Source organism: Astyanax mexicanus, chromosome 6 (genome assembly GCF_023375975.1).
Source record: "Astyanax mexicanus isolate ESR-SI-001 chromosome 6, AstMex3_surface, whole genome shotgun sequence".
NCBI lineage: Eukaryota > Metazoa > Chordata > Actinopteri > Characiformes > Acestrorhamphidae > Astyanax > Astyanax mexicanus.
Window position 1 is genome coordinate 1,676,267 of NC_064413.1, and position 26,960 is coordinate 1,703,226.

A 26,960-nucleotide genomic window follows, 5' to 3' on the forward strand; every position below is an offset into this window, starting at 1 on the left:
TTAAAGAAAAACACTTTATTTTAAAGTTAAACGAGGGCTGGATGTAAATCTACACATTTCTCTCCTGAAAAATTTATATTTGGGTGAGTAAAGCACTTCCTTTATTTACAGTAAGATTAGATTTCCAGTATTTTTATGTGGTTAACAGCAGCACTTAGCGCTAGTAAGTTTACAAATTTACCAATGGCGGGTGCCATTCCAAAACTTGCCCAAAACTGCAAAAACCCAGCAGCAGTAATATTTAGTTTAGCTTATTTAGATGTTTCGGGTGGTTAACGTTTGGGAACTGACAATCGCAATTGACAATTCATGTTTGAAAACGGACAATCTGATAACATATCTAATATTTCCCTTTATAGAACTGTGTCAGTCAAGATTTTTTGTTGTTTATTCAGTATTTTTAGCCCCTAAAAATCAGTATTAAAGCCAAATGTAACGTTTCTATCAAGAAGGCTCTGATTTCAAATGGCACAAAACATGGGAAGATGCTACTAAACAGCAGTTTTTGGTCCTCAACCCTCAAAACTAGCACTTGTTGACTCAACTGAAGAAAAGGAATGGTACTTTCTCAGAAACTCTTAATGGAAACAAGAACAGAAGAGCTGTATGATATTTCCTGATACTCCTCTGTGGGATCTATATGGAATCCGCCTTGCAGTTTGAGACGAACTGTCCTGTGTTTACGAGAGTTTGGAAGCTCTTTGGTACCTGGTTCAATGGAATCAAGGTTCAGCTACACGTTGGAGCTGTGATAGCGTGAGATTAGTGTGGTGTAATTTTATATCATTGGAGTAGCACTGCCTTAAATAATACTGTCTGTGGTTCACTGTACAACAAACGATCAATAAAACTATATCCCTGGTGTTTTAAAAGTGGTGGTTATGGATTTTTGGAGTATTGATTGGGACACTGAAGTCACTCTGTGGGAAGAATGCATTGAGGAGAAGACACTGAAGAAACTGCCATTATCATTATTGCATTATTACATCATAACTCCAATACACTATATGGACCAGGGTATTGGAACATCGACACATACAGTACTTTACACCTACTGGAGATTTAATGAAATGCCATTTTAGATCTATAGGCATTAGTATGTAGTCGGTCCCTCTTTGCAGCTGTAACAGCTCTAAGGGTGGGACAAAATAGCGGTTCTGATACATCAGCTCACAGATGCAGTCTTATGCTGATCCACATCACCCTAAGAGTGATGAGAGGAAAGAGAAGAGCACCATCTACTGTACTGTACCCAACCGTGCTCTCTCAGGGCTCTGGCAGCAGATGGCAAGCTGCATGACCGGGATTCAAACTGGCGATCCCCTGATCATAATGAGAAGAGTTTTGTTTTTTACAGTGTAGGCTCTTTTCCTACATTTTAGACTTTAGAAACATGTTTATGACAGCATGGCTCTGACTACAGGATGCGGACACGACTTCAGAGGTCTACAAAAAGACGTGCAAGAGTTAAGAGGACATATGGTCACGTCATATCTCTACTGCCGCATCTCAGCCTCCTATTCTGCATTCGGTTTCATCCTTTAGGTCCCGAAGGACTCGGAGCTCTGTGCAGTAATTAAGTGATGTCAAAGGAGGAGACGGTGAATAACCTTGCTGCATAAAAACACGACACCAGCAGCTGTTCTAACAGCTGTCGCATTAACTAGATAGCTAGTTAACATAATGGGTCACCAGCAAATAAACCAGCCTTAAGAGAAAGTGGCCGGGGCGGCGTCACATGACACGCTGTCAGCATGTTGATTGGCTGACCGCTGGTTTGGTGTGAAGTACTAATTTACATCACGCAACACCAGGGAAATGTAGTTTTAATTAAACGTACAAGCTGCGAAAGTTTGAAAGTTTCAGCGTGTAAAACACGCCTCGCTTCACCCTTGGTCTGTCACCAACACACACACACACACAGGGCCTCATCATCTCACACAGGCAGGTGTGCAGCTGTATGAGTTCACAGCTCCCATCTGTTCAGAGAGACTGTGAAACACTGACGTTCAATCGCACAGACTGAAATTAACACTCCTATTTATAGAGAGAAGGAGGGGAGGGGGGGCAGAGGATTGAATCAGAGGAATGGATGTGAAGAAACACTGTGTTTACAGGATTGAATATGGACTGTAAAAGTGAGATATGTGATAAAAACATAAGTAAATAAATATCGCAATTAGAGGAGTAACGAGGATCTTCATGATGATAGAAAAAATGCGATGGATGAACCCGAGTACAGAAGTCAGAAAATGGCATGAGAAAATTATGTATATATTTTTTTCTTGTAGAAAGACTCCAGAGCAGGGGTGTCCAAACTACGGCCCGCGGGCCATTTGTGCCCCGTTTCCTTTTTTGGAGCGGCCCGCGAGGTATTTTAGAAATAGAATGAAAGTTGGCCCGCTGTTAAACAGGTTTTATAATGTGAGATTCAAAGTTTGAACGCTAGGAGTCAGAAACGAGCCAAAGAGTCTAAAAGCAGAGAGAGTGCGCATTTCTAGCGCAGAAAAACGGGCCAAAGAGTCTAAAAGCGGAGAGAGTGCGCATTTCTAGCGCAGAAAAATAGGCCAAAGAGTCTAAAAGCGGAGAGAGTGCGCATTTCTAGCGCAGAAAATCAGGCTAAAAGAGTCTAAAAGCAGAGAGAGTGCTCATTTCTAGCGCAGAAAAACGGGCCAAAGAGTCTAAAAGCGGAGAGAGTGCGCATTTCTAGCGCAGAAAAATAGGCCAAAGAGTCTAAAAGCGGAGAGAGTGCGCATTTCTAGCGCAGAAAAACGGGCCAAAGAGTCTAAAAGCGGAGAGAGTGCGCATTTCTAACGCAGAAAAACAGAGTCTAAAACTTGCCGTAATTAAGGAGTTTAATATTTAGAGACATCATGAAATTAAACATCAATTTGAAAAATCTTAGTTTACACAACACTGTCAAAGATAAAGATAGTAAGTCAAGTAAAATGATGTGTAAATGAAATAATCAGGAAAAAAGTATTATTTAAAGTGGTATATTTCATTATTTTTTTTATTATAGAGTCTGTGGCCCGTGACTTCAAATATATTCCTCCTTCTGGCCCCCAACAAAAAAGTTTGTACACCCCTGCTCCAGAGGCCAGCATGAAGCAAGAAAACCTTAATTTTGGAAAGATTTAACAAAGTTAACAAAACAAAAAGAACTTAACAAATGACCACACTGACCAACTTGTTTCAACACCTATTAAACATTTTTTTAAACATTTACTGTTTAATCTATCAAGTTTCTCAGTGAAATGTTTCTCAGAGTGACTTCTCCTGCATCCGGACTGCATTTGAAAAAACAGGACTGGTGAGTTTTTTCCCAGCTTTCTCTGTCACATGACATCACGTTCAGTAGCTCCTCCATTTCCACTCGCTGTCGTGTTTTTAACGTGGATCTCCGTCTCAGGACTTTGAGGATCTGAAGCTAAAATCTTGATATGAAAATGCTGTCAGAGGTCTTATGAGCGCTGTTTTTCTCTTCTGATGATCCTCTATATGATGATGATGATAATATCACAATAATGACAGTACATCATATTATCTACCCCACCAAAAGATCAAACCCCAGAGGAGGACAGAGGGTTAATAGAAAAATGGATCATCTCTCTTTGCAGTTCTCAGTTTCCGAGCGAGTGCCAGGAGTTAATTGCAGCCATTAACGTCATGCAGGGGAAACTGAGAGAAGGAGACAGATAGAGAGAGAAAGAGAGAGAGAAAGAGAGATGGGAGGGTGAGAATAACAGTTTTAGGCAAAGCCTAACCATTTTTATGGCTGGAAAAGACACCACAGGCCAAACATCTGACAGGCTGTGATAGCTGTAATGTTGGTAGTGTGTAAATGTGTGTGTGTCACCGCCGCTCACAGGGCTCAGTGTGTGGCTGTGTAAGAGCGATAATGAATGCCATGACCTCTAAAACATACCAGCTCCCTCAGTGGCCTAACATTTACCACCACTTAAAGGAGAACTCTGCTGCGTTTTCAGCCTACCCTCCATCTGCTGCACCAGCGCCGTGAAGCTGTTTACCTCAGAAAAACACTATATTATACACTAATATATATATATATATATATATATATATATATATATATATATATATAAATAAAGCCATGCACTTCAGTTTCTGAATCAGTTTCTCTGATTTTGCTATTTATAGGTTTATGTTAGAGCATTTTTTTTTGCAGAAAATGAGAAATGGCTGAAATAACAAAAATCATGCAGAGCTTTCAGACCTCAAATAATGCAAAGAAAACAAGTTCATATTCATAAAGTTTTAAGAGTTCAGAAATCAATATTTGGTGGAATAATCCTGGTTGGTTTTTAATCACAGTTTTAATTTCATGCATCTTGGCATCATGTTCTCCTCCACCAGTCTTACACACTGCTTTTGGATAACTTTGTGCTGCTTTACTCCTGGTGCAAAAACTCAAGCAGTTCAGTTTGGTGGTTTGATGGTTTGTGATCATCCATCTTCCTCTTGATTATATTCCAGAGGTTTTCAATTTGGTAAAATCAAAGAAACTCATCATTTTAAGTGCTCTCTTATTTTTTTTTGTCCAGAGCTCTAGATAGAGAGATAGAAGAAGATAGAGAGCGAGAGAGAGAGAGAGAGAGAGAGAGAGAGAGAGAGAGAGAGAGAGAGAGAGAGAGAGAGAGAGAGAGAGAGAGAGAGAGAGAGAGAGAGAGCAGTTGGTTGGTTGGTTGGTGGAAAATGTTTTATTTCCTTATTATTTTACATACCAGTTATGGATCAACAAAAATCAAACACACTCAGAAAACAAAAATGGAAACGCAAATCTAACAAGTTAAAACATATACAGCCCAAGCCCGCACACACACTCATACATACACACACGGACATACACTCTTTCACACACACACACACATGCTAATCAGAATCTTGTATTTGTCTGCGTCTGTGATTAAATGTTGTCTGGGCAGCTGTGCTGAAACCTGCTCCAGTCCGTCTGCCTGTGCGACTCCAGTCTGTGTAAAGTGTCCTGGTCAGTGAGTCCGTCTGTCTGTCTCTCTGTAAATCAGCTTCAGTGCATCTCTCAGTGCCGGCGTCCTCAGTTAGACTTAGACCAGATCTTCCCACTCCCACGAAGCCTGAAACACACAAACACAAACACACACACACACAGATCTAGTTTAACAAAATAACACACAACAGGTTGCCAGACTATTACAAACTCCCCACCTGAGGCTGGGAGATTCCATTAAAACAGAAATGTATTAATTAATTCAGATTAATTTGATCAATGTTAAAAACAGCACAATGCAGATTGCACATCTTTACACAAAAAAATAAAATATCATTGAAAAAAAGTTACTTTATTTCAGTAATTCAGTTAAAAAATGTGAAAATCTTTTATATTATATAGATGTATTAAACAGAAAATTGGAATATTATATAAGACCAATTGGTACTTTTGTTCGACAGTGTGGGCAGTGTGCAAATTCCTGCTGGAAAATGAAATCCACATCTCTATAAAAGTTGTCAGTAGCAGAGGGAAGCTGTAAGATATGAAGTGCTGTAAGATTTTGCAGGAAAACAAAACTGCACTGACTTTAGACTTGATAATAAAACACAGTGGATCAACACCAGCAGATGACAGACATGACTCTCCAAACCATCACTGATCATCAGTAAATTTTATATTTTATTTAAATGAAATTAAGGGAGCAGAGTCTGGAGGAAGAGTGGAGAGACACACAGTCCAAACTGCTCGAGGTCTAGTGTGAAGTTTCCACCAATCAGTGATGGTTTAAAGGTGGGAGAAATTGAAGATTAAGGTGGTATCTGCCCCCAAAACACGGATGGTCCAGTTATCTGTATCCAGGTATTACCAAACAGATAACTGGTCCTGATGAGAGCTGGAGGAGAGCATCCTCTGTCTGAGCAGCAGCAGGAGGTGGAGTGAGTAAAGGAGCAGAGCAGAGCAGTACAGAGGTGCTTCAGGAGGTTAAATAATTTATGAAAGGATATATTTTAAAAGAGGAGAGTAAAGAGGTTGAGCTGTGCCCTCCTAAATTTTGGATGTGCCACAGAATATATAACTTTTGAGCATTACCTGCAAACTAGGGCTGAGTATTATTTTAAAAAATATATATATATTAAAAAGAGTCAAAAAAACGATAATTACTCTTATGCAAAATATTTATTTATCAGCTGACATGAGTAATCTCATTATCATACTGTCACCATGAGAGGAAAGGAAACAATCTGGATCTTTTTGGAACAAAAAACAATGATCATGTTTGTTTGTGGTGCTTCATTAAGAACAATAGTTCACAATACTTTCTATAATTAATATAACTTTCTATAATTTAAAAATATATAATTATAATAAGTATAAGTAATAAGTAAGTAATAAGTATAATGTACCAGCCTGTGCTTCTTATAGAAAAAAAATGTTAGCTTAATATTTTAATGGAAACTTTATATTTAAGACATTTCTTTTTATTGTTTAAGCATGTATTAATAGGTATTTAAATGTAAATAAAATAATTAGCATTAGATTGGGGGAAAATAATATTGATATAAGTGGTTAAAAATTAGTTTTTTTTTGTTTTTTGTTTTTACGTATTTTTGTGAGTATTTTATAAGAGCACTGTCGCCGTATGTTTACCCTCGCTGTGTGTGCGCTCTTTTCTTTTGGTAGGCTTTGCATTTCTTGCAAACTTTGCAAAAAAAATAAAAAAATAAAAAAATAAAAAAAAAATAAATAAATATATATATATATATATATATATATATATATATATATATATATATATATATATATATATATATAGATATATATATAGATATATATATAGATATATATATAGATATATATATATAGATATATATATAGATAGATAGATAGATAGATAGATAGATAGATAGATAGATAGATTTATTATTTATTTTTAGACCTTTCGGTACTCTGAAGTACCGAGACATTTCAATCAGTGCATTTTTGGTATTGAATTTTGATGTCCAGCCCTACTGCAAATCAAATCGACTAATTGACAATGTCGATTAGTTAAATTTGTCGACTACAAATTACACTGTCGACTAGTCGTTCATTTGTAACAGTACCGCATTACACAAAGTGCTGGGAACAGAAGCCCAATGGGAGATAAATGGGGGGTAAATGTCTCACTCACAGTTTACACTCAACTTAGTTTCTTTCTATCATCTATACTCTCCACGTTTAAACAACATTCAGATCTTTAAATGCTATTTAAATCTCTTGTTGTGCTATTTCTATCGTTTTTAGAGATGGCAGAAATAATTGTTGATTAATCGACTAATCGAAAAAATAATCGTCAGAATAGTCGACTACCAAAATACTCATTAGTTGCAGCCCTAGTTTTGGTTAATATACGGCCAATAGTGCAGATACAATGGTGGTCAAGTGATTAAACTAATAGATAGTCATTTTCTCAGAGCAATTCATGAAAAAAAAATCTTTATTTATTTTTATTCATTTTTTCCCCATCAATATAATTAAGTTATAATAAGACTGTAAAAACATAACTGCACTTCAGTGACGGACGCAGCGGGAGAAAACAGGAGGGGTAAAAATCCTCCAAAGAGCCGCTGATCAAACTCATCTCCTCTAAAAAAAACCTCCAGCTGTTTTGGTTGCATGAGGTTTGGGGAACAGGACAGGGACAATTAGCAGCTTGTTAGAGCTTAATTAGAAGAGTGGCTCTGTCACTAATCCTCTACAGGAACGAGGAACTGGGGCAAAATGGAACTACAGAAAAACACACACAATGAAGGCAATGTCTGAAGCACACTCACGTGCACACACACACACACACACACACACACACTTACACACATTAACACACACTCCCTCGCTCCCTGTTCCCCTCCCGAATGCTTCATTTTCATGGCCATCAGAGCAGACACGCATTTTAAATCTCACTCTTTTTAAGCTGAGCGTAAATGCCCTCTTACAATTTACTGAAATAGTTTTACGGCCCGGGATTCAATTTAATTTAATTCAAATCAATTTTATGCATGTGGAGCTTTTTATGACAAACACTGTCACAAAGCAGCTTTCAAGAAATGCGTGTGCCCCCTAATGACTGTTGTCAAGGGCAACACTCTCAGGAAAACTCCTTAAGAGCATGAAGAAGAATAAAAAAAATAAAAACGTTAAAAAAAAGCAGAACCACTGAGGAGAACCAAGACTCGGAAAGAGAAAAGAAAAAAAGAGCATGAAGAAGAAGAACCTCTGATAGAATCAATCAATGAAAAGAAAGAAAAGCATGAAGAGGAGGAAATGTGATGTGTGATAACACTGCTGGATATTCCCATAATATGAAATATAATAAATATAATAAATTAAGAGATACATGTTAAAGTTTAATCTCACTCTACCTGTAGTGTAGTTATGTCACCTGAGCACTGCAGTGTGAAGAGCTCCCTCTGTTGCCACATGCAGGTAATGCAGTTAGAACATGCTCTTATTTACGATGTTATTAAAGCTCTTTTTTATGCTCTTTTATGTGATAATTCACCATATTTAGCTCTGACTTTCTAAATGTACAGTTTGGTCTGAACCAAAATACCAAGTTTAAAAGTAGTGCTGGGTATCGTTTACATTCTTTCCAATGCCGATACCGATACGGTACCTTGAATTCGATACCGATACCCAAAGTATGCTTTTTTTTTTGGATACCTTTTTTAAATTGCAACCAAAAAAATGCAACCAAAAAGTGATCATTATTCTGACGCAACATTTATTTAACAGCCAAAATGAGTACATCTTATTCCATCTTTTTGGATCTTGTTGGATAAACAATTTTTTTTTTTTTGTGTGTGAACAAAAACAGCAGCATTACTTTAAACATTTTCTCTAAGCATATTGCTGTACGCAGTTTAGTTTTTCAGAGTTTTTTAAAAAAGAAATATCCGTATTATATTGGTGAAATTTAGATATATTTAGAGAGAGAGAGATAGAAAGATGTGCGCATTTCATACAAAGTACTGAAATCAGGCACAAAATTTTCGGTATTCAGTAGCACACACACATTTCGGTGGCTTTTTGGTATCGAATTTCCATACCCAGCCATACTTGATGGGTGTCTACAACCACAGGTTGGACATAGTCTTGTCAGATCACAAGAAATGGTCTGTGTCCAGTTTGTCTAGTGTACTTGTGGGTTGAGGGAGTTAGAATAGTGTATTTATTCGAGTATTTATAAAAACGATTTCGGTGGAAATACTGACAGTGATTTGATAACTAGGATCATTTTCCTTGACATGGATTAAGCTATATATTCCTTTAAATGGAAAAAAATCTCAATTTAAAATGCTGTCTAGTCCAAGAATGGGCTTAATCCCTGTCTGGGAAACAATTCCATAGGTGTTAATCAGCAATGCATTCTCAGCTAAAGCAAAATTTAAAATGTGCTTAAAATATATATTTAATGCACAACACAGAAAAATCACAATACTAGTATTTTGTCCATATCGATCAGCTCTATTTCACAGAAACTCAGCTCAAGGTGATTCATGAAAAGTATGCAAATGAAACAATCATAAATGAAAGAACAATGAAAAGAACAAAGGGAAAAATCCACATGAAAGGAAGAGGAGGCAGCAGACAGTGAAATGATGCAACGCTGGGAGTAATGTCCTCAAGCCACGGCACTTACCCTTTGACTTTCGAGCTCTTTTTCCCTGGTTGCCGTGGTTCCTGAGAGGACGCAGGGTCTCGCGGCTCTGCGGGTTGATCGACATCCTGATTGGATGCGGCTCCAACGGGGGCGGGGCCAGAAGATGGTGAAGTGGAGCTTGCTTTCAGGGTTTTCTGTAGGTTTGACACCTGGAGAAGCGACAAGACACGAGATATTAAGTTTAATTAATGTTAGAGAACTGGAGCACTGACGACTTTCAAGGTTTCAAACACGGGTTTATAAGGGACACAAGAAATATGGACAAAATACTAATATTGTAATCATATGCTTTAATGATGAAACTGGGATATACTCGGTTATTAGAATAGTGGAATAGTTGAATAATGAGTGTTCTGTAAATGAAAGTGACCCTTAAAACACAGTTAACCTTTTAAAAGAACATCCAAGAAAAAGAAACAGCTGGAAAACAGACCAATTCCAAAGGCCCAAAACTGTTACATCACAGTCAGGAATAATCGTATTCATCTTATCAAAAATAGGGATGGGCAATTTGGCCCTAAAACAATATCGCGATATTTCATGGTATTTTCGCGATAACAACACTCTTTGTGTGAAATAACACTGAATTTAGAAATATATATATTTCAAGAAAACACTCCTGCAACAAAATAAAAAAATAATTTCATTATTGCATACAATATGACATGACACACCCCTAACTATGATATAAAAAAATACAGGAATTAGATCAGATTTGCAATAGAGGTCAATAATCTAGTAGATATATAATGAAAAATAAGAACAGTGTGAATTTTTCTTTGGATAAAATCAGTTATAAAAAATGTAGACCTGCTGAATTTAAAGGAAAACATGGTGACATCACCCCTGTTCCTTACTAGTGTTGCATAATGCACCTTATAATGTGGTGCGCCTTGTATATGAAAAATACAGTACTAAGTGTCCTGTATGCTCAGTGGGTGTAGAAAAAAGGATGCTTGATCAGTATCTTTTACCTTCTGCTTTGATGCAGCAAAGGCTATACTAAAATATATATAATTCATAAACATAACAATGAGGGCGGGTTTTAGAAGACAAGTTTTAGGCACAAGTGATCCTGTGTGTCAACAAAGCGCCAGGCTTTATTCATTTCACCCTTTTAAAAATTCATATAAACCTCGACTGTCAATCTTTCATTTTATTAGGATATATCACAGAGAAATTCATATAAAATGTGTTTACTTGGATTAAGGAGGGCTTATTAAGGGGCTTTTCCCTTATTGCAGCGCCTTAAAAACAAGCCATGTTCTGCAGAGGATTTAAAGTCAGCCGGCTTCACAAAATCAAACATTACCAGTCTGGTCGGTTTACTCTGTGCTGTGGAAGCAAACAATATTCAAATACAGTACAGTTCACCCCACGCCAGCGCGTCTTTACCGGCGGATATCCAAATCCTGGCGCTAAAAAACTTCATCTGCAAAAGAAGAAGCTGCGCCTAAACTGACCAAATGTTCAGTAGATCACAGCAGAGCAGGCGGAGCTTCCAGATTCGAGTTTCTAAACTGGAAATCAGCGGCGCAGCTGCTTCTGTTTGTATCTTCACACTCGTGAAGCACATTTCTGACAACATTATTGCAGGTCATAAGAGGAGACTACACGCTATAAATACAAGAGATTTCAACCATGAAGCCACATCTCTACATGGCATGTAATTAGCTGAGGAAAATAAAACACGTCTATGAAAACTTCATTAGTCAGGCGAGAGCAGATTAAAAAGCTTAAATTGAATCAGTAAAATAACTGTTTATCACATATTCCAGTCTTGCTTTTCGAAAAACATATCTGGATCAAAGCCTCTGTGCCTTTAGCAAAAAGCTTCCGTCTTTAAAGCTTAGAAACGCAGCGTCTCTCAGACACTCACTGTTGCGTTTCTGAGACCACAGTGAGAAACACTTTCAATGGAAGATTAAAAGATAAAAGCAGAGATGTGATTCTTACAATATGGATATGCTTTTATAAATAAAAACCAGAATGAATAGAATGAATAGACTAGCCTCAAGCTCTGTCTCTGTACTGTTTTGACTTACAAAAGCTGAATATAAAAGTCAAGAAGAAGTGAGTTTGCGAAGCACAGAAACCTTTTGCTTCTTAAATGTGCTTATTTTGTCTCTTAAGCCCTGTCCAGATGGGATTATTTTTAGGGGGACGTCTGTAAAAATTTCACACACTTCTACTCAGTGATAAAACTCCTGCATCCAGACTGGAGTAAAAAAAAAAAAAACCAGGAGGACCAGTGAGATTTTAGGCTTTTTTTCTCGGTCACATGACATCGTGGGGTTCAGTAGCTCATCCATTTCCACTCGCCATTACGTTTTTAACGTGGATCTCCGTGGAAACCGTGGTGCGCTCAAAGTGTAATTACGGTGCGGGGCAGTGGACAAATACCTATTTTATTAAATGTGAGGAGAAAAAACGGATAGCATTAACTCTTTTTTTTTAAGACACTAAACCCTAAACCATATTTTTCTCCATTAATAGCTGAAATGTGTTCTTTTGAAGTAATGAAATATACCAGTCCTGCATAATTTTTTTTAAACATTTCCTAACCTTTAGAAAAAGGAGGATGATGTTTCCGTGTACTTTGGTACACAGACACATCACAATATGCAAATCAGCCAATCAATAATACCGCCCCCCCTGCTGTCATCCAACCATCCCATTAGCCAATCAGCTCTCTCTTCTGCCATGTCTCTAAACCCATACATCACCCAGTGCCCCTCCCAAACTACTCCTTTCATTTTTTTAGCCTTTATCAAACTTGAGCTGAGAGTGGAGTCAGATAAAATCAGTGGGATTTAGTGTTCCTTTAGTTTCCTCCTTAATGAACGATGGAGTGTCCCACTAATTTTGTCCATGTACAATAAATAAATAAAGGTTGTCTCAAAAGTAAAGAAATAACCATATAATGGAAGAATTGAGAAATCTGCACTATATGGGTGTTCCTTACTTTTGAAACACCCTGTATATCAGTGTTCTTCCTCTCAAAGTTAGGTCAGTTTATTTCTTCTCCTCTGACATTGTGGAGATACAGGGTATTTACATACCAGATGGAGCTAAATCAACACAATTCTAACATTTAATCACTTTTAAATGGCATCTGAATAAGAGCAGTTGGAGAGAAGAGACAGAGAGAGAGAGAGAGAGAGAGAGAGAGAGAGAAAAACATGAGTATAAGGAAAGGAGAGAAAGAACAGAATGAAAGGACCGTGGACGAATATCAAGAGCAGGCTGAGTCAGAGAGGAGAGGACGTCTCTGCTGGGGATCTTCGCCAGAGCCTGGAACGTGGCTGTTTTTAATTCAGCCAAATGTCATTTCTTTATGATGAATATTTTTAAAATAAGTTTAAAGCAATGCTGAAAATAAGGACAGCTGAAAGGTGGTAAAGGCTCACTCTCCTCCAGGGTTTATAATAACATTCCAGCAGTTTTATTTAGATCATGAACATTTATAAGACGTGCAAATCTTTACTGTCCAAAGCATTCCTTTCTGCACACACTGACCTCTGTCTCCACCTGAACTTTGACCTTCAGCTGGCTCTCTCTGTACTGATTAGCTCTGGACACCTGCTCCTCAATTCCACACAGCACTGCCTCACACCCAGCACACCTGAGAGAGAGAGAAACACACAAACAGGTTTACATACACTCTTCAGGTCTGTAGAAAAAATAAAAGACCACTTAAAAATGATGAGTTTCTTTGATTTTGCCAAATTAAAAACCTCTGGAATATAATCAATATGAAGATGGATGATCACAAACCATCAAACCACCAAACTGAACTACTTAAATTTTTACACCAGGAGTAAAGCAGCATAAAGTTATCCAAAAGCAGTGTGTAAGACTGGTGGAGGAGAAATAAAAGCTTTAAATTATAATATTTTTATTTGGAATTTGGAAGAAGTGTTGTCCGTAGTTTATAGAATAAAACAACAATGTCCATTAATTCAAACATATATTTATAAATAGCAAAACCACTCATTAGGACTCCCCCCGCCCTCCATCATTAGTGATGCTCTAACACCAGGAAGGTAAAGAAGACTAGCACATGCTCCTCCGATACATGCGAAGTGAGACTCCGCCTCTTTTTGAACTGCTGCTGATGCTGTAGCATTACCGAGTAGCATCACAGCAGGGCTAACGCTCAGAGGAAAGCAGCACAGCGACTCGGTTCTGATACATCAGCTCACAGATGCATCCTTGTGCTGATCCACATCACCCTAGGAGTGATGAGAGGAAGGAGAGAGTGCCATCGACTGTACTGTACCCACCCAGAGAGAGCAAGGACAACTGTGTTCTGTTGGGGCTCCTCCAGCAGCTGATGGCAAGCTGCATGACTGGGATTTGAACTGGTGATCTCCCAATTTTGTGAAAATATATGAAAATGTGATCCATGCACTGGTAACAGGATATTAATGCCCAAGTACAAACACACACCCACACACTCACTCACCACTCCTGCAGTGTGTTGGCTATGTTGGGCAGCTCATTGGGACCGAGGTCTCGGCCCACGCTGAAGTCTACCTCCACCTGCTGGTTCCGCTGGTCCAGTTTGCCGTGGATGATGTCGCAGTAGACGGCCTCGATCAGCAAATCCTCTAGCTCACGCACATTCTTCAGCTCCAACTGCTGCAGCAGCAGGGAGTACGGCAAACACTGGAGGAGAGATAGGGAAAGAAGAATAATAGAGATCTTAATGTCCCAATAATTGATATTATAATCCCCAATACAGGTGAAAAACAAACAAACAAACAGACTTATCTATCCAATTCAGTTCCTTGTTACAGAGTTTTAATTTAAGAGTGATTACTGGCTGTTTTTAGACTCTTTAATTGGTCTTTTCTATGAAGCAATTGGTCATTGTTCTACAGTAATAAACAAGAAGCATAAAGACAAGAACAAGTAACGATGGAAATGCACAGTTGCAAAGTCCTCTGGACCGCACATCATCAGGACATTAAACACTCCCTGGCAAAACTCTGGTACCACACAAGCTTAGACTGCATTTTAACAAGCAGTTTCTGACCCTAAAGGTCATCAAACCAGCTCTCCAGCACCATTACCCAGTGACAAATGTTTCAGTAAAAGGGAAATCAACTCAGTTAATGGTTGTTAACCATATTAGTTGGACCGATTGGTTTGAAAGAAGGTGCTATAATAAATGCTATAATTTGCAGGGCAGTGTACCAGAAACAGAGCTGGGATTACACACTATTACTTAGGGTATATCTGCCATTTTTCTCTGGGTGTGTACACACCACGAAAAGGCCACTATAAACTCCTAGAATTAATCATAATTTAAATTAAACATGGCAGCAAACTACATGAGAAAAATGTGGACAAAAATGCATTGAGAGTTTTGTTTTTTAGAAACAAAATTGAACTGAAATGAACTGAAGCCAACAGAGCGCCACCAGGATTGCTAGATTGTTAAAGGGGCACTATATAAAATGCTTTTTCTGCATCTGGGCTCCCAAAGGAGCTTTAAGTGCCACAGTAAAAATATACTAGCATAATAATACTATTACACAATTTTACAATAATACGACATTTTTACAATAAAAGCAGACATTGGGCTTCAAATATAAAAATATTTTAATATCCTAAATAAATAAAACAGATAAAGTACAACCATCCGGGGACTCTGTGGGTTCTGAGAAAACTGCCCTAAATATTTATCAACAAAAAGTAACAATATTTAGATTAAAGTAACATTGACAATTCATTTTTTTTTTAACTCTGGACACAAAGGCACTTGCAGATTCTTTTTTTCTGATCATATATGTAAAATAAACTGTGAACCACAGATTAGCGACCAAAGACACAAGTGCGGAAACTAACGCCGAGCGTGACAGAGAGAGCAAGGAGAGGAATATAAACAAAAGCTCACCAGAGTAGCTTTTTATTTATTTATTTATTATTTTCATTATCTTTTACCCTAACTGACTGTATAATCACTTTCTGCTTTAAAAAAAGCCACTGTGGTTTAGCTTCTACAGCTAAAAGAACTAAAAAGTACCTTAAGGTTGGAGGCCAGGCTGATGATGGACAGGTGGCGGAGCTTGTTCCTCTGGGAGGGTGTGAGCTCAGGGAGAGAGGCGGCTCGCTCTGAGGAGAACAGACCAACAAAAAACACACACACACAAACACACAGACAGGTCAGATCAGACAGACAGATCACAAACACTCTGATAGCCACCAGACTGCCGGCTAGCACCTCCAGAAGAACGCTGGACAACAGGCAGTGTGAGAGAAAACACTCTGCGGAGTGTGACCGAGCAAAGCGGATGAAGCTATCACCCAGGGGTGTAATATCTACCCAACCTGTGTGTTGTCATGGTTACCTTTGTAGTCGGAGTAAGTTCCGTAAGCGAAGAGATTGAGGAGCTGATAGACGGGAGCGTGAGGACCGGTCTCCAACTGTGGATGTATATCAGAGAGAGGGGGAGATGTTCAGTACAACAGTGTGAGAATCACACACACACATTAACCATCAAAAGTTTGGGGACACCTTAATTCTGATAAAGCAGTGAAGAACAGCTTTTTTTCTTAATAAAAAAAAGCCTAAATCAGCCACAAGCTTATTCCTCGGGTATAATTAACATAAACAACACTCAACAATGTTCTTCATGTTCATCAAAGTGTCTTCTTCACTGGCACGAAAATGATCATCGAACTCAACAGTTTTCCATCCTAAACGTTTTATTAACACCTAGTTTTTAAAGCTGATATCATAGAAAAACTACTGGTTTTAGCTTCTCTATGCTCTTATCCTATACAAGAGAATTGTTTTTAAGCTAAGCTAAAATACTACCGTAATTAATGGACTATAAGGTGCACCAGACTATAAGGCACATTTTAAGCAACGATATTAAGGAGCAAGTAGGGGTGGGTGATATGGCCCTAAAATTATATCACGGTATTACAAAAAAAACAGCAAAATTGTAGTACCCTGACGTGATAATTAGGAGTGGGTGATTTGGCACCATATTTCAAGGTATAATACAATATAATATTATTACAATATAATATATAATATAAGATACAGCATTTCTGTTTTTATACAGTAAAGCTTAGCTTTCCAATAGCTTTCTAATTTTCAACAGTGAGGTTTGGAGCAGCATTAGCCGCTGTTAGCAGCGCTTAGCGCTAGGAAATGCTGCCTGATAGCGCTACACTAAGTGTTCCGGTAACACAGGGCGATATTAGCTATTAGATATTAACGGTTCATCCCACGTAGCTTATTTTAACACAATAAACACACAGACTACAGTCCGATATACTCGCCTCTGAACGGTGAAAGAGCTAGCGCTGTGGTTAGCACACCGGATTATCAGGCACAATGCCGATTTTTGAAAATCAGAGGAATTTATGTGCACCTTATAGTGTGAAAATTACGGTATGTTTTAAAATCTCTATTTAAAATGCTGTGCAGTCCAAAACTGGGCTTAATTTATGTGGTTTTCTTAGTTTCTTATAACAATACACATTGATGCTGTATCTCTGTAAGTACTACCTCTCGGACATTGGGCAGCTCGAGTATATCAGAGAACACGTAAAGTCCCGGAGTCTCCAGCAGAGAACTGATCGCTTGAGCCAAAGCCGGACCCGACAGAGACTGCAGCTGATCCACCTCCATCTGACAGAGAGAGAAAGAGAGAAAAGAGATATTTAAGGAAAATGAAAGGGTGATTAGACCAAGTGTAACAACAGAAAGAAGTTTAATCTAACTTCTATACAGACCTCTCTCTATGATAGATGTTCTAATTAAATTTGTGCTCACAGGGCGCAATATCTTACAATAAATGTACCCTGGCTGTCAGGAACATTCAGAATAAGCGTACTGCGCTTTCAGCAACAGCCATTTATTAAGCCTTTATTTGACAGGTGTCGACACCAAGTGCAGCAATGAAAAAGCGAAAGGGGTTTTTAATTCAGGCTGCGGAAATCTGCAAAGTACAAAAGGCTGGTTTATGGAATATTAAAACATAAATGAACAAATGAACATGAATTATTGCTGAACCCTGTGGGCATTCAAAAAATGGCATCTAAATGGCAGCTAAAAATGGCATCTTCTCTTTTAGATGGGAGATGCTTGGCTAACACTGTAAACAAATACTGACAAATACTGAAACATGAATGATAAAATATATATCATTGTATTTGCCAAATATTTAAAAGCAATACTTAACTGTAGAGAAAAAAAAACATTACACATCTGCACTATTTTCTGAATTCACTGTTTTTTTTGTTCTGGGAATTTTACAGTACTGTAAATATTTTAACAGATTTTAAACTGAGACATTGAAACTATCATCTAAAAAGACACTCCAAACTACACTTCAAAAAAGTACCAAGGGAACTTCAGTAAATACATCAGCAGCTCTGGAAAAAAAAAGACCACTTAAAAGCCAAATTAAAAACCTCTGGAATATAATCAAGAGGAAGATGGATGATCACAAGCCATCAAACCACCAAACTGAACTGCTTGAATTTTTGCACCAGGAGTAAAGCAGCATAAAGTTATCCAAAAGCAGTGTGTAAGACTGGTGGAGGAGAACATGCAAAGATGCAAAAAAAAAATGTGATTAAAAACCAGGATTATTCCACCAAATATTGATTTCTGAACTTGTTAAACTTTATGAATATGAACTTGTTTTCTTGGCATCATTTGAGGACAATATTTTTATTTGGAATTTGTCTGTAGTTTATAGAATAAAACAACAATGTTCATTTTACCCAAACATAAACCTATATATAGCAAAATCTGAGAAACAGATTCAACAACTGAAGTCTCTCTATTTTTACCAGAGCTGTATATAGAACCATAAACACCACTGTTCTGTTGCTGCTTAAATGAATTTAAAATGCATATTTGCAAGATATGAACTTTGTTTTTGTTTACTTAAACTACTGATCATAAGAACACTTATCTAGCCCAAACTCCATACAGACAGCGCCATTTAAAGAAAAGTGCAAGCTATTGTTTCCTCTACATTTAATTTCAAATTTTGTTGTTTTTGTATGGTATAGTATGCAACCAGCTTTTACATTAAACATACATACATACATACGTACGTATATATATATATATATATATATATATATATATATATATATATATATATATATATATATATATACATACATACACTACTATATACTAAATAAGCTAACTATATAATTATATATACAGTCAGCTGTCAGCTCCAAGACTGCATGATATACACCTATACAATAATATAACTGTTGTTTGATGTTAGTATGATTAAAATATAGCTATATAAAACACAAGAACACAGTTTTAAACTCTTAAAATTAAGCTTTAAAAAAGGCTGTCATATATTAGCTTAGCTTAGCTTAGCCATAAGGCTAACTGCATGGTACCTTCTACTAGCCTAGTAACGTACAACTTTCCTGCAGTAAGTTACTTCATTTATATAACTTACTGAATAAAATGAGTTTAATCTATATATTTATCTTTAAATAAGCCTTTAAATCTGCCTCCTTCATCGTAAAAAAGTGTCTTAGGTTACGTTTATAGTTATGTTCATCTGAAAACACAGAAGAAGATTAGCTACCATATATTTTCCGTTCCACCTTAAACAACAGCAGTTACGTGCTGAATCCTCCGGCTCCACAACGTAACAGCTGCACTGTTTTAAGGTGGAACGGACAATTCCAAAAACGCAGCTAGCGAACAAGAACAAAACAGCTTCAACCTCGTTTTAAACATGGAAATGTAAGTTTAGGCTGATCTAAATCGGGCAATTAACGTGTTTTAAGCAGTAATACACTTTAAAAATTGAGTTACATACGTTAAACTACTTTAAAATCAGTATAATAGCCATTGTTGCTCCTTAGCTTAGCTGAGAAACGCCACAAGGCCTGCGTTTATTTAGACTGGGTGTCATAATACTTAACTGCGTGTGGAGCAGAAATTATGACATAAACCTAAAAAATAAAGTCCTGAATATGTTTATAAGCACCGTCGAATTATTGTACACTAAAAATGAAAACAACGAAATATTTACCTTTATATCTTAAATTAGCCCAAATCTCTTCTCCTCTCCGCAGTCCCGCTGAGTCTTCGCTAAGCTGACGAGAGACAACACAACATCGGCGTCTCTGATTGGATACAGAGAAAGGAGTAGGCGGGGACAAGCGGAGTTTCGACCAATCGAATGCATTGAGTGGCGTGTAAATGTTAGGGCGCCCCCTGCCGGCATGGAAAGGCAGGTTCAGTTGTTATATCATATTTAATACAAAAATAAAAAATTATAAGAAAATATATTTAAAAAATTATAAATGAAAAGAAATGCAAACTAAAATACAAAATATATGCTTTAAATCTTTATTACAATATTCAAGAATTTAAGGATTCTAGAAGACTTTATTGTCATTTACATCACATGTGGTACATGAGGTGGAACGAAATTGTGATCTTACAGTCCAGTTACACCCAAAAGAGCAATTGTTCATGTAGCTTGCCATCAGCTGCCAAAGCCCTGAGAGACACAACTGGCCCTGCTCTCTCTGGGTGGGTACAGTAGATGGTGCTCTTTCCCATTATTACTCCTAGGGTGATGTGGATCAGTACAAGGCTGCGTCTGTGAGCTGATGTATCAGAACCGAGTCGCTGCGCTTTACTCCGAGCGTTAGCGCTGTGCTGTGATGCTACTCAGCAATGCTGCATCAGCAGCAGTTCAAAAAGAGGCGGAGTCTGAATTACAGTAAAGTCAACTCAGCTCAGCAGATAATTTTCTTTATTTGTGAAAAACAGTGCAAAATGTACAAAATAACATATTCAAAAGGTACAAAAAATCTAATGTTTTTCCACAATCACAGTCTGAGGTGTGATAAATCAGCATTTTGTTATATGCTTCATCTCCCAATTAAAAAAACAAAACAAGTTTTCAGTTTTAAAAAATACACTATTTAAAAAAGTAAGCTAACTTCAGTGCTAACTGTGCTATAGGCGAGGATGATGTTTCTGTGTACTTTGGTGTGCAGACACTCAGGATATGCAAATCAATCAATCAATCAATCAATTAATTATAATTCATCATTAAAATTAAAAATACATATCTTTGCGGCAAATTCCCCAGCTAAGCGTGCTAGCTTAGCTTTCTTGGTATGCTAACTCATCATTTCCCTGCAGTAGCAATACTTTTACTTGGTTTAATTGGCTTATCCTCCATTAGACAACTTTTAAACATTCATTTTTTGATATATTTACAATTACAGCTTTCAGATTAGCTCTTTGGTAAACAATCCACAGTTTCCACGTTTTTACTGCACAGGAACAGCATCCATCTCACAGATACGCTTGTAGAGGAAATCGCAGGGTACGTCGTACCAGGACTTAGAGTGGGACTCCAGCACAGCACAGTCCTCACCGTGGAGTCCTCCGGACTGGTGATTATCTGGCTCTTCGTTCTTCCAGTACCTACAGGCGGGCAACAGTGAGACCATGAGTTTAAAGAGCAATTAACATTTATGTTAATTTCATATCAACCCTTTCAGACAATTTTTTTTTTTATATCCATTGCATTGGAAGCCTTTGTGTAATATTTTATATTTCATAGTGACCTTTTTATTATAATAACCATCCCTAAACAGTAAAAAAAAAAAATATATATATATATATATATTTAAAAGTGTTCTAAATCACATTAAATTAGTAACAATTAGCTGTTACTAGAAGTACTGTTTTTATAGATTACCAGCTTGTTAACTAAACCAAGACAGATAAAACAGACTATTGTATTTTTCATACTATAAGGTGCGCTCAAAATCCTTTAATTTTCCCAAAAATCGTCCGTGCTCCTTATAATCCGGTGTGCTATGTGCATGAATTCTACCAGTCAGGTATTAAGAAGCAGTAAAGCCACTCCACTGAAGTGCTGACCCCAGCCAGCACTGCTGGAGCAGCATTAGCAATAGCCACTAACAGCGCTAAGCGCTAGCTCTTTTGCAGTTCAGAGATGAGTATTATCGGACTGTAGCCTGCTGCTAACCCCAGCTAGCTTATATCTCCTTGGTTTACCAGAACACTCAGGGTTCCTCAGTGTAGCGTTGTTGGACGGCATTTACTAGGGGTTAGCCGCTAATGCTAATGCTGCTGCACACCCAGCCTTAGTGAAAATTTGGAAATCTAATCTTACTGCTAATAAACTGAAGCGCTTTTCTCACCCAAATAAGCAGTTTTCAGGAGAGAAATCTGTGTAGATTAACATCCAGCACTCGTTTGACTTTAAAATAATATATTTTTTTAAGAATAACAGTTTTGCTTACTGCTGAATTAGAAGGGAAACATGGCGACACCCCTGTTCCTTACTAGTGTCGCATAGCGCACCTTAAAATCTGGTTAACGCCTTATAGTGTGAAAAATACAGTGTATGTGAGAAAACAAAGAAATAGTGAGGCAAAGATATGTGAATGTTTAGCTTGTGTTTAATATGTGGTCTTACGTTTTGTTGACCACTGTGTTGTCCACCCATTTCCACACTCCCTCTTCTTCAGTGTCGGTCAGGCCGATCCAGTAATGGTAGTCAAACCCACCAAAAGAACGAGCTATTTTTCCCAGATCATCCTGCATTAAAAAAATCACATTTACATAAATTGCTCCTTAATCAATATCATCACGTTCAAAATAAGAAAAGTTTTAATTCCAAGAAATGCATAACTTTTATATTAATTAACTAGTAATAAATAGATCATCTTACGCTTCAAAATGGTGATGCAATCTTGAGGCACTTCATTTAACAAAGATAGATTATACATTTAAGATATTACAATTATGGTGTTAAATTTAGTCTTAAATTCAGTAATGTTTCATTGTTTAAAACATTTCCGAATTTGTGATTAATATAAAGAAAAACGGTGTTGAACAAAATGTTTTATATTTTAGATTTTTCATAGTAGCTCCTCTTGTTTAGATGATCAGTTTTGCACATCTCTGCTGGATTTTCTCAGTCAGTTTTATGAGGTAGAGTCACCTGGAATTCAGGCTTTCAGTTAACAGCTGTGCTGAACTCATCAAGAGTTAATTACTTGAATTTCTTGTCTCTTAATAAAGTGTTTGAGAGCATCAGTTAAAGTAAAGTAGTGAAGAGGTAGAGTTACAGGTATACAGTGAATAGTGAATATTTGAGTAATGTTCTAATCCAGATTATGAGACGAAACAACAACTACTCAACTAAATAAAGAAAAAAGTCTAGCAAAGACCAGCAAAAATGTTATGAGGAAACTGGCACTCATCAGGACCCCAGGAAAGGATAAGTTACCAGCCCCAGAAACCACAACTTAACAAACAGCTCCCCAGATTAGAGCACCTAAAAGCTTCTTCACAGAGTGTTTTAGTTTGTAACAGTGTTTTCAAGTTACTACATGTTACTACATTCCTTATGTGTTCCTTCATCATCTGAATCAGTTCAGTAATAATTTACAGTGTTGGAAAAAATAAAAATAAGGGAAAAAGTATTAAATGAGAAAGGGTGTCAAAGCCTAGAAAGTTAGGAATGTAATGACAGAAATAATAATAATAATGACGTCATAAATAATATAATTTAAATAATTATGAATAATATGAGTCTAATATTTAGCCTTAACTTTAGCACACAAACAGTTACACACACACACACACTCTCTCACACACACACACACACACTCTTACATGTTGCTGGTAGGTGTGGAGGATGGTTAGATGGCTGCCCATAGAAGCACAGCTGTCTTTACTGTTCCTAAAGTCCAGTTTGTCTTCACTGAAGAAGTAGCACTTCCCCTGCAGATGTGTCCAGCCCTCCGGACACGGCCTGCACGTCTTTACTGGGTGGAGGTGGGGGAGATGTGGGGATGGGGGGAGGGGTTATGGGTGGTGGTGGGGTTAAAGATAAAAAAAGACCAGGATTAAAAAAGCACAGCTAACAAAGCCGTGATGATGCAATTCTTTCCTTCTACAGGCCAATTTTCACAGCAGGCTGCGGATACGACTTTCTCTCCTCCCATTTCCATACAGTATCAGGAGAGACGCACGGATGAATAACGTTTAAAAAAGAGTGCAGCTCTCTGTGAGATTCAGACTGAGGAACATGCTAAGTGATGCAAGTGTCCACTTCATGCAGCAATACACTGTCCTGCTCTGTCTGGCGGCACCAGTGTGAACAGAGTTCGGTCCAAAACACTGGAGTATACCATTGCTGTCCAATAAAATACACAGAAACTTTACAGGAGAGAGATAAAATTTCCTTAACTTTCAATGGAAGTCAATGTAAAAAGAGTTAATTAAGTAATAATACATTGGAGGTTTGTGCTATAGGGTGTAATATTGAGTAATATAGAGTATCGTATACCTCCTGAGCTGGGGGTGAGTAGGGATGAGTCGGGATAAGCTGGGATGGGTTAGGATGAGTGGGGATGAGTTGGAATGAGCTGGAATGAATTTGGATAAGTTGGGATGAGTTGGAATGAACTGAAATGAGTTGGAATGAGTTGAGGTAAATTGGGGGTGAGTTGGGATGAGTTGAAATGTGTTGGGATGAGTTGAGATAAGATGGGGTGAGTTGGAATGAGCTAGGATTAGTTAGGGATGAGTTGGGGTGAGTTGGGATGAGTTGGGAGATGAGTTGAAATGAGTTGGAATTAACTGGAATGAGTTGGGAACGAGTTGTGATGAGTTGAGATAAGCTGGGATGAGTTGGAATGAGCTAGGATTAGTTGGGGATGAGTTGGGGATAAGCTGGAATGAGTTGGGATGAGCTGGGGTGAGTTGGAGATGAGTTGAGATAAGTTGGGGTGAGTTGAAATGAGTTGAGATGAGCTGGGATGAATTTGGATGAGTTGGGGGTAAAAAGGATTTTGACCATTCAAAATCCTGACCTCAATAATTCACTTAGAGAGGAAATTATATTTCCCATTACATTTTCTGACTATAGGACAAGCCCAAGAGCAAGAAATGTCTATTCTCACATAATGCTGATAAATCTCTCTTTGTGAATGCAGGCTGTGAGATTCTCACCTGGTGTTCTGCAGCTGCTGCCGAGGGTGGTGTACTCAGAGCACAGGACGGAGAAACGCTCCTGCAGGGCGCTCAGCTTCAGGGTCAGAGAGGCCGCCTCCCTCCCAGAGCCAGCTGTGCTCTCACTGACCGAGGTACCAGCAGATCTGCTGTTCATCACTGCAGCCCGTGTGTGTGTGTGTGTGTGTGTGTGTGTGTGAGAGAGAGAGAGAGTTAGGAAGTTGTTCTTTAACTGCACTGTTTTTGTTGTGTATCTAATCTGTCCAGGCTGGAACTGAGCCAGACAGACACAGACATGCACACACACACACACACACACACACACACACAGACACACACACACACTCACTCGCAGAAGAGGATGCTGGCCTGGGATATGTGTGTGTACGTGTAGAAGTGTGTTTACTCACAGAGAACTCCGAGAACTATGTTGGCACAAATCGATGCCAGCAGAGCCACCAGCAGCACAGCAGCCATCTGTCCCCTCACACACTCCATCCCCTTAACCACACCTGCTGAAAACATCACACACACACACACACACACACAGATAAATGATAAGACATAAAGAGATAAATAGACTAACAGATATATTTATATGTAGACGGGAAAATAGGACAGGCAGACATAATAGGTGAACTGCCAGAGACAAATAGAAACTTAGACAAATAGCCAAACAGAAAGATCAATATATAAAAAGTCAGATGGACAGACAGACAGAAAGATAGATAAATATATACAAGGACAGATAGACATATATATATATATATATATATATATATATATATATATATATATATATATATTTATAGATAGAGAGGAAAATAGGTAGACAGACAGACAGACAGACATAATGGATGAATGGACAAACAGACAATATATATAGCACACTATACAAACAAATAGACAGACAGCCTGAGAAATAGATAGAAGAACAGATGAACAGACAAATATTTGTTATATTTAAAAATATATTACAGACAGGCAGAAAGATAGGTTAATACATAGAAGGACAATTGGACTGTAGGGTATAGACAAAGATATTTATACAAACAGTAGATAGACAGGAAAATAGGCAGACAGACAGACAGATACATTGATTTAGGAAGTTTAAAGTTATACAAGAGTTTGAATTAAAACTACATGTATTATATTATACATTTTAAATTAAGCAAGACTAAGTATAAAAAATAATTAACTTGTCAATTAATTATTAATAAGTACTGATATTGTTATAAGTATAATATATTTGTTTTAATATGTCTAAATAATCTGTGATGTGTTAGGTATCGTGTTAGAGTATCGTGACCGGCAGTGTCTGTCCGTGCGGTTACCTGCTCTCGCGTGCGCTGAGCGGAGGATGGGCTTGTCTCCGCGCGCTGTGAGCTCCTCGGTGAACTCCTGCAGACTGCTGTAGTTCTCTATATCCGCCATGCTCACCCCCTCCGCGAGACCCGCACTGTCACACAGCCGCGCGCGCCCACTTTAATAAGTCCTACAAAGAGGCGCGTGAAGCTGAAAACTACAAAATCACTGAGGAGAACTTTCTCCACCTTTCCTTCCTCCTCTGATCTCCTCTGTCTGTCCTTCCGGTGTTTGTGCGCTCCTCCACACCAGCTCCTCACGCTCAGCTCGCGCTCACGCACGTCCGAGGCATGCACGCGCTCACACACAGATATGCACGCGGCCGTGGGATGGGTGTGGGGTGTGGGGTGGAGTGGGGTGGGGGCGTAACTGTAACACACAGAGAAAGTAGAGAAAGTAGCGACCCAGTGGGAGTTTACTGGAAGAGGAGGAACTGGCGGGAAAAAAGAGGAGTTGGGAAAGGCACGATTTCAAAACTCCAGAAAACCTGAACATCTAGAACATGCTGTTCACAACCATCCAATGAGTCACCTCTTTATTTTACAAACTTTAAAAAATTTCAGGTCATGAACATTTGGGTGGTGGTGGGGTATTCTCAGCACTGCAGTGATTAGCAGTGATTAGCATGGTGGTGGTGTATGAGGTGTTATTGAGTGTTGAGCTGATGGTACAGTGAGTGCATGAGATACAGCAGTGATGCTGGAGTTTTTAAACACTCAACCCAATATTCGCATTTACCAGATTGAAAACCTCTGGAATATAATTAAGAGGAAGATGGATGATCACAAACCATCAAACCACCAAACTGAACTGCTTGAACCTTTGCACCAGGAGTAAAGCAGCATAAAGTTATCCAAAAGCAGTGTGTAAGA

The 26,960-nt window shown here is 38.1% G+C and overlaps 2 protein-coding genes across 3 annotated transcripts; both read right to left on the reverse strand.

Annotated features, from left to right (window-relative positions):
- Positions 1 to 4,702: 4,702 nt before the first annotated feature.
- Positions 4,703 to 19,833, reverse strand: cops7a (COP9 constitutive photomorphogenic homolog subunit 7A). The gene is made up of 8 exons (XM_022674166.2): positions 19,739 to 19,833; positions 17,221 to 17,343; positions 16,049 to 16,124; positions 15,724 to 15,812; positions 14,158 to 14,360; positions 13,209 to 13,314; positions 9,669 to 9,838; positions 4,703 to 5,114 (listed from the first exon to the last, which is right to left on the reverse strand). Exons 2-8 carry the CDS (start codon positions 17,341 to 17,343, stop codon positions 5,075 to 5,077), a joined length of 807 nt encoding a protein of 268 aa, XP_022529887.1. The 5' UTR covers positions 19,739 to 19,833; the 3' UTR covers positions 4,703 to 5,074.
- A 620-nt stretch (positions 19,834 to 20,453) lies between these two features.
- On the reverse strand, positions 20,454 to 26,400 carry cldc1 (C-type lectin domain containing 1). Of its 2 annotated transcripts, none has more exons than XM_049480008.1 (6): positions 26,058 to 26,400; positions 25,134 to 25,235; positions 24,724 to 24,882; positions 23,383 to 23,534; positions 22,178 to 22,299; positions 20,454 to 21,153 (listed from the first exon to the last, which is right to left on the reverse strand). In XM_049480008.1, the coding sequence occupies exons 1-6, from the start codon at positions 26,155 to 26,157 to the stop codon at positions 20,997 to 20,999; spliced, it is 792 nt and encodes a 263-aa protein (XP_049335965.1). In that variant the 5' UTR covers positions 26,158 to 26,400; the 3' UTR covers positions 20,454 to 20,996. The 2 variants fall into 2 exon arrangements, with proteins under 2 accessions (XP_049335965.1, XP_049335964.1); XM_049480007.1 differs by having other exon boundaries at positions 25,134 to 25,238; positions 26,058 to 26,398.
- Positions 26,401 to 26,960: the final 560 nt, after the last annotated feature.

Excerpts from the sequence above, each read along its gene's own strand:
- cops7a (XM_022674166.2), bottom strand. The coding sequence starts at position 17,343 with ATGGAGGTGGATCAGCTGCAGTCTCTGTCGGGTCCGGCTTTGGCTCAA. Across the intron at positions 13,315-14,157 it reads GCCAACACACTGCAGGAGTG|GTGTGCTGGGTGTGAGGCAG; the intron begins GTGAGTGAGTGT and ends TCTCTCTCTCAG. Across the intron at positions 9,839-13,208 it reads AAGTTCAGGTGGAGACAGAG|GTGTCAAACCTACAGAAAAC; the intron begins GTCAGTGTGTGC and ends TCGCTTCTCCAG.
- cldc1 (XM_049480007.1), bottom strand. The coding sequence starts at position 26,157 with ATGGCGGATATAGAGAACTACAGCAGTCTGCAGGAGTTCACCGAGGAG. Across the intron at positions 25,239-26,057 it reads CTCAGCGCACGCGAGAGCAG|CAGGTGTGGTTAAGGGGATG; the intron begins GTAACCGCACGG and ends TGATGTTTTCAG. Across the intron at positions 23,535-24,723 it reads CAGCAGCTGCAGAACACCAG|TAAAGACGTGCAGGCCGTGT; the intron begins GTGAGAATCTCA and ends ACCTCCACCCAG.